The sequence below is a fragment of the Ips typographus genome, linkage group LG1, assembly GCF_016097725.1.
Source record: "Ips typographus isolate SLU linkage group LG1, UJ_Ityp_2.0, whole genome shotgun sequence".
NCBI lineage: Eukaryota > Metazoa > Arthropoda > Insecta > Coleoptera > Curculionidae > Ips > Ips typographus.
In genome coordinates, this window is record NC_138422.1 from 9,900,893 (window position 1) to 9,916,026 (window position 15,134).

General features: G+C 34.2%; 1 protein-coding gene and 1 long non-coding RNA gene across 3 annotated transcripts; both read right to left on the bottom strand.

Annotated features, from left to right (window-relative positions):
* Positions 1-1,495: 1,495 nt before the first annotated feature.
* Positions 1,496-3,048, bottom strand: LOC145726075 (uncharacterized). 2 transcript variants are annotated; one of them, XR_014177482.1, is made up of 3 exons: positions 2,367-3,048; positions 2,173-2,302; positions 1,496-2,104 (listed from the first exon to the last, which is right to left on the bottom strand). It is a non-coding gene; the product is annotated as an uncharacterized LOC145726075 (long non-coding RNA). The 2 variants fall into 2 exon arrangements; XR_014177481.1 differs by having other exon boundaries at positions 1,497-2,104; positions 2,215-2,302.
* Positions 3,049-13,696: 10,648 nt separating this feature from the next.
* On the bottom strand, positions 13,697-14,702 carry LOC145739719 (uncharacterized). Its single transcript, XM_081995022.1, has 2 exons — positions 14,604-14,702; positions 13,697-14,512 (listed from the first exon to the last, which is right to left on the bottom strand). Exons 1-2 carry the CDS (start codon positions 14,700-14,702, stop codon positions 13,697-13,699), a joined length of 915 nt encoding a protein of 304 aa, XP_081851148.1.
* Between the last annotated feature and the right edge of the window lie 432 nt (positions 14,703-15,134).

Sequence of the window (15,134 nt, forward strand, 5' to 3'; positions counted from 1 at the left end):
TTTTTCGGTTGGATTAAGTAGCATGTCTGCTTAATCCAACCGAAAAACTTTCACCTGTACATTTTGTACAGGAACAAAGATTTTACCATAAATTACATGTGCCTATGCTGTTCTGTTCAATTTCCAGTCAATTTTGTTATATTGATACACTATATTGTATACTAAAATTTCCTTTAGTTAGGCTTTATTTCGCTCAAAATTCCAATGAAAATATCACAAAACAATGCCTCAACATACTCTCAAATCCCTCATAAACACCTTAAAATTACCTCAGAATGCCTTGTAATACCTCAAAATGCTTCGTAATACTGGCAAAGACTAAAAAATGGGCTTCTTCCAGATGTAGTAACCCTTTTAGTAATACAAAATACTAGAGTGACCTTCCTCGTTTACGATATCAACAACTGTTTTTGCCATTGGTCGTATATTTAACATACTCAAAATATGTCACTTCCCTGGTCGTAAATAAGAGTTATTTCTAGGTTTTCCTTAACTATTTTTGTTCATTGTTTTGGTCACATTCCATTTTAATATTTCGTGGTAATTTGCCAAAACAACAATTACACAACTTTTTATCAGTGAATTTGGTCAGAAAATTATTGTCACGCGTAAACAATTAGTAATTCAAACAACTTTTTTGTACTTTATGGGTTAAAAGGTTCCTTTTCCAGTAATACTCAATTTCAAAGAATAAAGTGTCACTTCTCTTCCCTAGAGATTATAATTGTACTTTTTTTCCCTATGGAATAACGTGTACTTTTAATTCCTAAGGAAAAAAGTACCTAGCGACACCTGAGATACCTGCATACATACATCTCGTTGAGTGCAGCAGTTACCATTTCTATTGGACACAAAGTGGATTCTTCTCAGATCAAAGTACTTTTTGCACAAGCTTACCATGTCAGCATCACTTTGTAAACTTTTTATCACAAAAGTATTGTCAGCATGGTTTTTCATGTTTCTCATAGTTATTACGAAACATTTGTCCAATTCGGTGACAAATCGACAGTTGGCATAGCTCAATTCCTCTATTCCCCTATATGAATTCAAATTTCAATTATTCTCGAAGATGGTTATAATTTCTGTGATAACATGTCGCCTATGTCATATGTGATAAAAAGTACCATCCATTTCTTCTCCCAGCTTCAGAGCAACATTTTGACCTTAAATATGGGCACGTGACTGCAAAGTAGTTATTTTATCCTTAAGAAAAGTCACGTGACCTTCAGAAATACCTTTCAATCTTAAAATTTGTCACGTGACCTTCACAAACAACATTTTGACCTTAAATATAGTCACGTGACTGCAATTCGAACATTAAAAAAAGACACAATCGAATATAGATATAGATAGAGATGGAAATCCACTTAGAATTGTAAGGAGTATTTAACAATGTAATAATATACATAGTGTGGTCCATTTAAAATAAGCAAGTTCATTTCAGGCACACTTCAAGGTACTTATAACTTTATTGTTCTAAAAGTAAACTCATCACAAAGTACCTACAAATTTTATTTGTTTTATTATAAAAGAAATAAAAATGTATAAAACAAAATTCAAAAATCAAGTTTTTAAATATTGTACCAGAGTTTCAAGGTATATTATTTCTTAAATTTCTTGAAACACTTTTATTAGTTTTATTAATTCACATCATGTAATTATTTTACATAATTACATGGTAGCCATTTTGGGGCCCTCTAAGTTTGTTAAACTCTCTTCTACCCCTTTGCCTATTTTTAACATTGCCATTAATAAAGTCGGTTATAAACGCCAATATCAGATTACTTTGCCCCACTAGTGCGGAAAAGAAATGCTTTCTAAACTAAACCAAACTAAACGAAGTGCAGGAAAGAGAACTTAAAAGAACGCGATTAGAAAAAAAAGACCTAATTACTATGATTTCAATAACAATCAATTAAAATAAATAACAATAAACAAACGACTACTAAACTGTAAACAACAATTTGCACTATTTTTTTAAATTCGATTACAATGTTCATTTTGTAATCGGCAACTGTAGACCCATATGTTGTGATGGAGAGCTCACTTCCTGACATGTGGCCATGAAACCTTGAGAGAGGCATTACGTTGGTTAGTTAAATAACTGCAAATAACAAATAAACAATCCAAGTTAAAAGTCGTGTTTTCCGCCTAATTAAATAAAGCTATTACAGAGATAGGTGATTGCATATCAGTATTACACACACTTGTTACCTCGATACTCTATAGGTTGTAGATTGTCTTGGCAGTTTTCTTCTTTGTTGTCGATTCTAGTAATTCGTTTTGTAAGAATCTGCATACTCTGCAAAAGTACAAGTTGCTTTCCAATTAAAAGCGTTACATAAAGCGATTGAGACAGATCTTACCAAGAAAAATGTGTAATGAGAAAATTTCAAAGTCAAGTCAAAGAAAACCAAAAGCAACCTCTCAATTAACATACTAATTGCATTGAAAAAAAAACAGGTGGTATGGATTTCAAAACAAAACCTCGATGTTTATGTTATTAAATGTTTTTTTTGCTGCTGGTTTTACTGATTTATTCAAATAAATTGTTTACTGATACAAAACAATTCTGAACATCTGTGAGTATTAATGAGACCAATCTGGTTTCATTGTGTAGTGTTGATAACTTTTTGGCAAAGTGTTAAATAACGGATTTTCTTCACATTTCTGTTGGCATTGTATTCAGATGCTATTCCAGTGCCGATTGTTTAGTCTCAACTTGAAAACACACATATCCAGCCTTTTATCACGTCAACACCCATGTTTTGGTATTCTAAAAGTGTAACTTCTGCATAAACAATATTACAGGTGCACTTAGATGCATCATCATAGGTTTCACACAATTTTAGGAAAAATTGTGTTTGAAATAATCACTTAACTTAACTATTTCACTATGAATCATCACTTTAAAACACGAAATGTATTCCTAATTAAAACATTATTGTTTGAAAATAAAAATTAAGGTTAAAGTTTCGTAAAAATTACCATTTTCTAAAGTCGCATATTGTGACTGTAAACATCTACAAAGTCTGATTGTTATTCAATTTGTTTTACGGCACGTTTACAGTTTTTTTTTTGTTTATTGTTTTCATTCTATTAGATATTTTTAATGTGTTTGCTTGTTAGTTACGTAATTATCAAAATGAAAAATACAACTTTTACGCTGCTAATTTTGTTTACTACATTTTTGTTGAGGACCTTGAACGTACCCAAGATTATACAGTGCGTTTCTAACTTGGATTACATTCATTAAATCAAAGACAGTTGTTTTTTAAAAATATAACAGGTTGCCCTAAAATCAGACAAGCAGGTATTCAAGAGAGGTACTAAATGATACATACAATTTGCCATAGTCAGGTGAGTTTAGCTTGAATTGGTACTTCAGCTGAACTTAATAACAGTTGCATATTGGTACAGTTAAACCAATCCCTTAGGTTCTTTAACCAGAACAGACGTCGTCTGCCAGTGCCTCGCTTTCCCCTAATCATTCCTTGGACTATCAATTGGAGAAGTGTGTATTTCTGTCCTGTCATTATATGATGACTCAGGTATTGAAGCTTTTCTTTCTGATGATAATGACTTCGCTCTTCTTCCGTATCCGGTTCAGCACTTTGGCATAGTAGCACCACATTTGGAATGCTTATAGTTTGTCGATGTGATTCTTCTAGAGTCCGTACAACAGCGCTGCAAAAACGTTACAGGACAGCATCTTCACCCTAAGTTATATCCCGACTCATAAATCACGTCATTTTTACAAATAATGGTCTGGTTATCTCTATCCTCGTTATTATTTCTCTTGTTTGGTACCCCGACTGTTCTATCCTAGTTCCTCCATTTTTATATTGTTATCCTGCATATTGTCTCCTCTTTTATTCAATTGGTATTCGGATACTAGTTTCAAGAAAGCATAGGAAACTGACATTGGTATTAAGATCAATGTACTTCCTATAAACAACTTGAGATATGCAGATGATACAGTTATTATGACGGTAAGGAAATGTGGCAAATCATAAATACAAAGAAAACCAAATTCATGGTAATCAGCTGTACTTACACGAATTGAAGCTGAATAGGGAACAGATAAAGAGAGTCAAAATTGACAAATACCTAAGCTCTTTTATAACAAATGACAGAGATATTGACGTGTAGAAATTAAAAGAGCTGGATTGAGATAGCGATGAAGCCACTATTTTGTAATAATTCTTTTGTATGGAGTTGAATTCTACACACTAAAGATCAATACGTTGAATCGCTTGAAAGCATTTGAGATGACGATTCTGAAAATTCCCTGGACTGCAAAAATGCCGATGAGGTTTTAAGAAGAGCGCGGACAGATCGTGAGCTCATCATAGCAGTAAAATGCAGGAAGGTGGTGTATCTAGGACACCTGATAGTTGGCGAAAAATATTCCCTTCTCAGAACTATAATGGAAAGCAAGATAAATGGTCGACGAAGAGTGGACAGAAACCAGATGTCTTGGCTGAGTCACATCCGCGACTGGACTGGAGTCCGAGCTATTGGAGAACTCTTCAGACTGACCGGAGACAGAGATACGTTTTCCCAGGTGATTACCAATGTCAGATAACTGATAGGTCACTCTAACGTTATTCAGAGCAAGAGGTCTTCTCTCTTTTCCTCTCTCACACACCCACTTACTGTATGTAGTTTTGTTCATTTATATGTTTTGCATTTGCTGCCTAACCTATTTAAGCCAAATAGGAATTTAAATGTGACGATTCTGGTGCAAAACGTCACAGTAAAAACTTCTTCGTCTCAGATATCTTTAAATCCACTGGTACAATCCATGTAATATTATAATCCACCAGTATATTCTGCTGTAACAAAGAAAGAGATTTACACCAACTTTCTTTGTCATGTTCATACAAAACGTTATCTGGTCGGGCTTGACGAGTACATAAACCGAAAGGAAATGCACATGCATTATTATTAATTTGACAGAGAATAATATGGTGTCCCCAGGCAATGTACCCATTGCAAATATATAAAAATTATTATCTCGCAGAGTTTTAGCGCAGTGTCCGCCATTGTGCCCTGCATCCAAATGGTTGAAACTACTGACCCAAATTTGATAATCAGGCTTGGAAGGACAACAGATGCTTCATTGTCTCGGCGATTTTTTTAAATCTGTAAGAATGGGTCGGGGAAGGTCAAGTTAGCGTTCGTAAAACCGAAGAATCGAAAACTCACCGGTTGTTAGTTGTTACCAAGCGACTAGGTTGGGCTACTGAATTACGTCCAATAACGGCCGATTAAATTTTTAATTTAAAACCGGTTTTAATTTCAGAAACCTCGCACGCAACGAGAAGAAAACGCAACTACAGATACGGACGTTTTGCGTGCGTTTTCCAAAGCTTTTTCGGACTTAATATGCGACGTTTATGCAAATCGAGCTAAGATTTATTATGTGCCGCAAGAATTTATCGGTTAGTTATGTCCAATTATGTAGATGACGATATGTATATCTGCTGATGGGCAATCTGCTTATGAACGGCGCTTAATCTGTTACTTTTGTTGACGGTTGTTTGGTCATTAATTATTTTTGTTTGCAAACCTCAAACTTTTACCACAATACTCTGGGACAATTGAAAATCCGTTTTGGCAACCAAAATAAAGCCATAAAGTTGCAAGTCAACGGTAGCTAATTTCTTTTGTCGCCAAACCCTTGGAAACCATAAACCATAATTCTCTGAGGCAGGCAGAAATGATTGCTTCCAAAGTGTCATCATGGTAAAGAAGGTGGGTATTATAAGTTAATATGGGTGACCAGAAGGCAGGTAGCAACTGGCACAAAGGCATACGATGTTTAATTTGGGTTGTACAACCAAAGTTTTAAATCACAGTAATTGGACACAAGTTTATGCCTGAAAGAAATTCATGAACTTTTTAGAGAAAAATGTTATTAGAATTTAATGATTGTTTGTACTGTGTTGTATTTTTGATATTTTTATTTTAAAATTTTATTCGGAAAATGAAATATTGAAAGCTTCCGAAGATGACTTTCACGACAATCTGCAGATGTATCAATCATGAAAATACTCTTTGAATGAATGCAAAATGTCTTCATTTATCGAGAACGTCATTTAAGCCGAACTTTTAAACTCCTGTCTAATGTTTTAGTAAACTTAAGTTTAAAGTGACGGTTAATTGGCAGTTAAAGAATTCATAGATTTGTATAGACGGTAGTTATCCTTTGTGTGTCAGTGTGCACGTCAATTATGTCAAAAAGACAAACAAGGTTTGGAGTTTGGATGGTCAAATTGAAATGTCAAATTGTATTTTTATTTTAAGCTTTTATTGAAAACCTGGAACTTTGTTAAGAAAAATAAATTAATGTAAATATATTGTTTTTTCGGAAAAAATCAATAATCTTCATTTTTGATTATGTGAATTAGGCCCGGTCCAAATCGATTAATTGAAATTCTACAGTATTATGAATCTGGAGGTTGAACAGGAGGCTGCAACATTAAGAAACTTTGCAAATAATTTCTCACTGATTCATCTTCATTAGGAAGTTGTATTACTTACGTACCAACAGATTCTAATTTTTTTTTGTCAGATCACTGCAAGTTGATTTATGAATCACCTACACCAAAATCTCTTGCAACTTTCAACACACAGCCTACCAAAAATAACAGATGTCAATTTCCTGTCAAATTTTTAACACATTTTTTGATTATTTTAAATAAAACATCATCTCTCTCTCTAGTCGTTAGCTTCATGTTTGAGGCGTCGTGATCCTATGTTAGTCTCATGTTGTGTTTTTAGCAGTTTCCCTCCATTCCTCTCTATCTGACGTGCTTCTAATGCTGTGTTGGAAAGATTTTCCTGTAAACTGCTTCACCTGGTCCAGCCATCGTTTTGGAGAACGTCCTCTAGGTTGTGTTCCCTCTACCTTCCCCTGGACCATAAGTTTTTCGAGATTGTCATCTTTCCTCCTGCTGACATGTTAAGTTCTTCGAGTATGGATACGTTAGTTCTGCGGTCTGTCCAGGGAATCCTCAGTAGTCTTATCCAGACCCACATCTCAAACGCATCCAACTGCGATGTCTGTGGCTTTTAAGGTCCAGGATTCTGCTGCGTATAGCGCAATTGGAAAAACGAGGGTGGTGGGTTTAGTAATTTGCATTTTGTAGTGGTTGTTATATGCCGAAAAAAAACATTATATATTTTTGAATTAATTGATAGACTATTTTGTTTTGAAAAATATATAATCCGTTAATTTTTTTGCATTTTGTGCATTTAAGAATGATAATTGTATTGTCAGTGCCGTATATTTTAAAATTGCAAATAATATTTGAATACTCTAGTTAAGTTACTTTTCAACTTATGATCTTAATCACATTTTAACGTCTGATTAATTCAACAAAACATGTTTTGCAATACCATGAGAGGTTATTTAATTTGGATTCTTTTCCGGTTGGTAGCCTATTTAGGGTTTAACTAATTAACGATCGTGGGTAATGGCTTATTACTAAGGTGTTTTTTGACTAAGTTGCTGGTTTTTTCATGAATTTATCGAGTGGAAAGTTTTATTGACCGAATCTTGAAATTTTGAATAATGTTGATTTTTAATTTCAAATTGTGAAAGAAAAAGCTTGTTAAGAATCTTTCAGAAAGTTAGTATATGTGTTAACAATCTACTGATTCTTAATTATTACATGATATTTATAGTTTGAGTCAGAAGCGTATTTTTTAAACCAGTAAAAATATGCTTTCTAGAATATTATTTCTATTTAAGAGAGATTTTGATCATGATGATATAACTAGAGATTTGACAATGATTATTGTTTTCTTGCGGTATTGGCATCGTCATATTGAACTCAAACTCAAATTTATATATTAAAAAAACAAGGAGAACAAAACTCATTTAGATATTGTTTAACTTGCTTAATTTGCAATCAACAGTCCATAGTATACCTTCCTATGAAACGTCCACAAAAAGAGTTTTACCTAGATATTCACTCTATAAAATGTTTAATGCTAATAATTCAAACAGAATAAAAGGTCAAAGTTGAAACTTATTTAGCAAGAAGGCAATAAAGTAAGCAAGCCTTATAGCCTCTGTATCTAAATACCATCAGCTTAAATTAACGACAACACCAGCTCTCATACTTTATTCATTTTCCATTGTAGATAAGACAGACCTTGTTCGGCCCTACAGCGTTTCTCTGACATTTCCCGTGTTTCACTACTGCAACCAACTAATTAATCAAAACTTAAACGTACGAAAGTAACGCAACAATAAAATAAACAGCTACCAAGTTTGGAGCACTCGAAACGAAACTTGTTGTAATCGCCTCACAGACAAATTGCATTATCATAAATTGATTTTACAACATAAATCTTCCCTAATAATCATAAATCAACAATGTATCACGTCAGTCCTTATAATAGCCACTGCTCAGATTATCGCATCTATAATTGGACATAAATATGTGACGGAACGATGCTCCATTAAATGGAGCAGCATCAGTGATTTACATAAACATCCCATTAGGACCCTTCCGAAGATATCTTGAAAGATTTTTCCATTAAAACCGGAGAAAGAGAAAAAAAACTAGGATATTTGTACGCAATTAGGTTCGTGGTTTCGTGCCGCACTACTCCACCCATGATGGGACGCTTGTAATCATTTAGTTTGCACACGCAAACTCCTAACATGGGTTACGTAATTGAGGGGCACACCGTGTATATATAAAAAAAATGGGGGGCCCGGTCATTACATCATCGCCCCGACAAGGGCAGAGAAAGGGATTCACTGTCAAGGCCAAGGTTGAACGTGGGGCGCAGGCCTGTTACTAAATCGAGTATTGATTGTCTGAAAGCGGTTTTAGGGTTCGTGGTGTTAAGTTTCTTTGTTTTTTTTGGCTTGGCCTGGAGACTTGGGGGAGAATGAATGATTCATGAATTTTTTAGGTCACCTTGACATTGCGAATGATAATCGAGGTTTTTTGTTGACTTTTTTTTGGTAAATTGCGGTGCGCTTTGTAAGTAATTCATTTACATTTTATACTTACAGCACAGACAGTGATGCAGTGGTGTCTACCTGCTTTCTCATTACAATGTCAAGGTAAAACTGTCGCATGATAGAACTTGATATGGTAAAATGAGATGCTGTAAAAACTGAGATCGTCATCGATACTTGTGACAATATTCAATAATAATTGCTTTTATGACCCAACTGTCAAATTTTGCAAAATTGCACTTTTGATCAAAAATGTAATTTTTTAATTTTTTGAAAAGTTGTAACTTTTTTGTTTGAACTCCAATCAATTTCGCTAAATCGCCTTTAGAAAAAGGATAAAAAGAAGGAGGACAAAACTGGCCTCTCTAGCTCTTCATGTTACCGAGATATTGAATTTCGAAAAGGAGTTAACAAAGACCCCTAATACCCCGCCATTCTTTAATTTTTTTTTTAAATTAAATAAAGTGCTTTTTTTGTACTTTTTTCAACTAATTTAAGGTCCTTTGAAATAAATATGCCCTTTGCTGAGCATTGGAACCCTCCTAGAGCAAAAATATTGCCAAAATGGCACTTTTTGCGAAAATTTAATTTTTTCAATTTTTGAACAATTGTAACTTTTTTATTTGAACTCATTTATGTTTCACTAAAACGCCATTAGAAAAAGGATAAAAAATAGTATAAAATGAGCCAAAACAGCCCAACCATAGCATTTGGTTGCTTAAATTATTCTGTCAATAGAAGTTTGTTAAGCTCAGAATAAAAAGAGAAGCGTATTTATATCTGCTGCTTTCTTGGTGTACATTCCACTTTTCACTTTTGCGTTACTAACTCTCTTTTAGGTCATATAATTAAGAACTCTGTATAGTGTGAAAGTTACTGAACTTTACTGAATTGAAAAGTTTTCTTCTTGTTTTAGATTTGATTTTCTATACTTGCTATCTCTAAAACTAGCAAAGGAAGAGCAATGCTGTTTTCGCAAACCTGTACTCAATTTTTGTGAAAGGAACGATTGAGCAGTCGTATCTTCCACAGCTGCCCCCGTTTCTGAGCTACAGGTTGATTTTGAAAATATGACAATTTGGAACCCCCATCGTATTTACTTTTACCTACGATCTCAGTGTAAATAGCTAATTACGCATAGTTTTAGCTCAGCTGTAAAAAAGGCGCACAGTATTTAGATCGGCCAAAAATTAACTGTTCTAATGCTGGAGAAAATTGATTTTGTTTCCATTTCTTGCTTGATCAAAGTATATTAGATGGAGATGTGGATATTAGATGGACGCATTGTTTATACAGTTTTAAGTATAAATTTCGGTTCGTCTAGAATATCATCTGCAATAGCAAACACATCAAGTAATGCTACCGTAAATATTACTTCTAATACTAATAATAACTCATCTGAGGTGTATCATAGCAATAATGTAACACTTACCTAAATCTAAGCAAGCAATAAAACAGATACGCCATTTGTTTTTATTAACTGTAATATTACCATAAATCATTATTTTAGGAACAACACTAACAATTAGATTCTTATGATTACTACAAACATGATGTTAATATGTTAAAAATACCTATATTTTTTATAACAAAAAAATATTCTAAATTATATGAGTTGCGAAAGTCAGGACTTTACACTTGGTCGTAGGTATAGTATAGTACGTCACTCGTGCTGTAAGGCATTTTATTCACGTAAAATGTCTCTTACAGCACTAGTGGCAAAAAAAGCTACAACCGTCCAAAAATTGAAACAATGACATTTTTGGTCAGAAATGCAATTTTTGCAAATTTTTATTTTGTTCCATAAGGTTTCCAATGCACAGGAAAAGGTATACTATACATATTTATACCAAAGAACCTTAAATTAGGTGAAATAACTACTTTGATCTTTTCGAAAATTGAAAAAATACAATTTTTTATCAAAATGTTATATCAAAGAATTTTTTAGTTTTCAAAAAAATTTTAAGAATTAGGGATCTTTTGTAACTACTTTTTGAGATACAGTATCTCGGTAACAGGAAGAGCTAGAGAAGCGAGTTTTGTCTCATTTTGTAGTATCTTTTATCCGTTTTCTAATGGAAATTTAGCGAAATTGATATGAGTTGAAATAAAAGAGTTAGAACTTTTCAAAAGTTGTAAAAATGACATTTTTAGTCAAAAGTGCAATTTTGGCAATTTTTTGTTTTGCTCCATAAGGGTTCCAATGAACAGCAAAGGGCATGTTTATACCAAAAGACCTTATTAAATTAGGGGAAATAAGCGAAAAAAAGCACTTTAAATGTTACAAAAACGTAACATACTATATAACCTGTTCAAAGATCTGTAACGCTATAACGGATTTCAAAATAAATGAAAACATCGTAGGTATTAAAGTGTCTAACCAAAAAGCCGATAATTAAATTGACAAACAATACATACATTTTTCTTTATGTTATACCTGCTCGTATCTACAAACAAAACATAATCTTCGAATATTGTCAGATTTGAAAAGAATATTTCAATGTAAACCCGCGTATTATTCACTAGATAGAACTAGCAAACTAAAGTCATTATTTATTCCAGTCATTATTCAAGGCCCATTAGTCACAGACGAATATTAATTGAAGGAAATTTTTCGTTTTGTACGAGAGAAGAAAGGACACCTGGCACAAAACTTTCATAAATGTTTATTTTTCTGGTTTCTTCTTAATTTGCGGTGCATAGATTTCTAGGCTAAAAGCGCACTTTAAAGGAAATGTAGTTAGAGAGTTGATGTTCACATTGTTACCAGTAAGAACAGTGTTTTTTTTTTATTCTTTACTTATGCAAAGTTAAATTTTGATAATTGTATGTTATTATTTTTGCTTGTCAACAAAATAACATTTATTAACATAAATTCTAGTATGCGTTGCTTATTTATACAATTATTAATATAAATGCATAATTTGTGCGTCAAAATAAGTAAACATTAACAATATTGACCCACGTGTAATTACATTTAATAATGCAGTAATTGAATACTTAATTAACGGCATCAACAAAATGTGTTAAATTAAATGTTAATATTGTTTAATATATTCATTTTTACCATACGAGCCATAGGTAAAAATGTATGCACATAATCAACAACGCATTGTTTTTAAATCTCTTCTTTGTGTTGGACGCGGGCGTAAGAGTAGAAAATTTATTCGTTTACTATATTATTTTGTTCGTGTTTTTTTCACGCAACGCAGAATTCTCCATACGCACACCACAATAAACATAATGTCTGTTAATTTATTTAAATTACTTCTTTGGTGTTGTGGTTTGTGTGTTAGTAGGGGAGTGCTTAGATCGTTAGTGATTATAGAGTTGCAGAGCACTAGAACCAGAGTGGTCTGTTTAGGGCGTTACGCTTCTAGTTGCTATCATACTCACGTATCAGAAACTAAAATCATAATATTAAGTGATTTGCATGATACAACCAGGCCGAACAAAAGAGTTTTTTGTCGGTTTTTTTTTTGTTCATTTACATGTCCGTTTCTGATAATTTACAGGGCGTTATTAAATCCTGACACGATATTCGGCTAGATAAGTATCTGACACTCATCACCCATGGACTCCTTTCATAACACCAGTGTTGCCAACCTTTGAATGATATAATTTACCGAAAAGCTTTAATTCTACATTCTTATATTTTGCAAATTCTTTCAGTGTGCACTTAAAATATTATTATTACGTCTACTCAACATGGATTTGCTGATCTCAAAACTAACAGAATATTGTCTTATTGGATTTTTCAAAACATTTTTAGAATAAGTCATCACATGCAAAATTCAACTTATAAACCTATAAAATTTACTTAAACTAATTTAGAAATGCATTGCTTTTGAGCCTCCAAAAAATGAATATCTCTTTTGACCATAGATGAGATTGACAGGAAGGCCGAACTGAGTGGAAGAGAGTGGTGCAGTCAAGACCCACCCAGGGTTGTAGCGCTAAAGGAGGATGATGATTGCTTTTGAGCATGGTTTTCTTACTTTTATAGCTTCATATAGTGGTTTTCACAGATTGACAGCTTTACTTCACATCTGTCAAAAATCCTACTCGTGGAGCTCTACGAACGGATTAAAAATTCAAATTTTAACACGCTACTGAACTATTAAAAAAGCGTTTTAAAGCACTGATAAAAGCTTTGCTCATCCTACAAACTTTCACATGCGTGCCTTAAATACGCACTTTTAACACTGATATCATAAATAGCTATTAATGTGAATTTTAACTGATTGTTCTAGTTTCAGAAAGTTTTGTAATTTTTTTGCTTCATAGAGAAAATTTTGACAGTTTACAAGTTTTGCGACAGATAGAAATATGCTCAAAATAAACCGATATACGTCACGACTGTCCAATTTCTACTCATAGACTTATAAACAAAGAGTTAACATAATTAACAACTGTATTTACTAAAACAGTGTTTTTATGCAAGTTTTGTAGTTTTATACTTTTATGAAAAGTATTTGACAGTTACCACTATTGTGACAAATCACAACTGCCAAAAAACAACTCATAAAACTATAAAATGCATAATAATATGATTTACTTTGATTGTATTGCTTTTAACCAAGTTTTGTAATTTTATAGGTTCATGGAATGGTATCTGTATCTGTAGAGTGGGGAGGGTGAGTGTAGACCCACAGCACTTAGGCCACATGTGACCCATTGTACATCCTCCCGAGTTGTCCACCTAGGTCATCGTCCATCCTGCCTTTCCCAGGACAGGTCACTAGGGGACATCTCTTTTATGTTGGCAGGTGTAGGCCAAAACTCACCGAACACACACTCTCTTATTGAAGATAACTCCGGACACTCGCATAAGACATGCCCGACAGTTTCATCATCCTGTTCACACATCCTGCATAGAGGTGTGTCCACTAGCCCCATAGTATGGAGGTGTTTCCTTAGTTGACAGTGGCCAGTCAGAAATCCTTCTGTTAAACGTAGATTTTTCCTGGTCATCGCCAAATATTTCTTCGGCGCCAGCTTCCCAGGGTCACCCAGGGTGATCCTGGCAAGACTGCATCCTTTGATTCCATCCCATCTCTTTAGGGATTGAGCATGGGTGTAGCGTTTGGCTAGTTCCGCAATTGTCGAAGTCATCAGGCCGTAGGTGTCACTGGGGCCTAAAATTTTTAGTCCAGCCGCTTCCCTGGCTAAAGAGTCTTCAATGCCATTACCTTTGCTCCTATCGTGCCCTTTAACCCATCTCAGGATAATATTGTTATCTACCGAGGCGTTAGCTAAATCTTGGTGGCACTCTAGTACTAGCCCTGAGGTAACAAGTTGTCTGTTCAGTGCTACTAGGGCTTGTCTACTGTCCGTGCAGATTTTGTCCGTGCCTTTTCTGGTTAGTTCTTTCGTGGCAATTGAGATACCAGCCAGTTCCGTTTGAACCACGCTGGTACTTAGGCTTAGTGACCTAGAGTAAACTCCACATCTTAAGCCTTCTTTGGTTTTTGAGTCGTCTGTGTAAATACGTATTGCATTTGCAGCATCTGACTCTGAGTTCTGTTTTATTTGTATATTGTAGGGTTTAAACTAGCCATTCGCTGTATTTGATATAATTTTCCGATAGCCGTTGCTTGTAGAACCTCCGTACGTTAACATAGGTCTTATTATTGCAGTGTAGATCCAGGTGATCACGCGGAGTTAAAGACCCCATGTACCACTGTCCTCCGACATTGCTCATAAGCCACATATGCTCTTTTTGCTCTGCTTTGTAGGTGAGAGTTCCAGGTTAACTTCCTGTCGAGGGTAATACCAAGGTATTTCACCTCTTCAGAGAAGTTTAGTTTGCCTTTTGAAGATTTCGGGAGGTTTTAACCCCGATAAATATTTTTTCCTGGTGAAAAGGACCATCTCAGTCTTTACACCATGTTTCTATTAATTTGAGCCCATCCTGCGCTCTATCGCATGTACACAATTTTGCCGGTCTGCAAGATAACTATGTCATCTGCGTATGTAATTGTGTAGAATCCATTATTGTTGACGTGATTAATTAGGGTATTCAAAACTATGTTCCAAAGAAGGGGTGATAAGACCCCTCCTTGGAATGGTATTTGACAGTTTCCAAAATTGAAATATGATTAAAATAAACAGATCCACAGCACGACTATCTAACTTTTTTTAA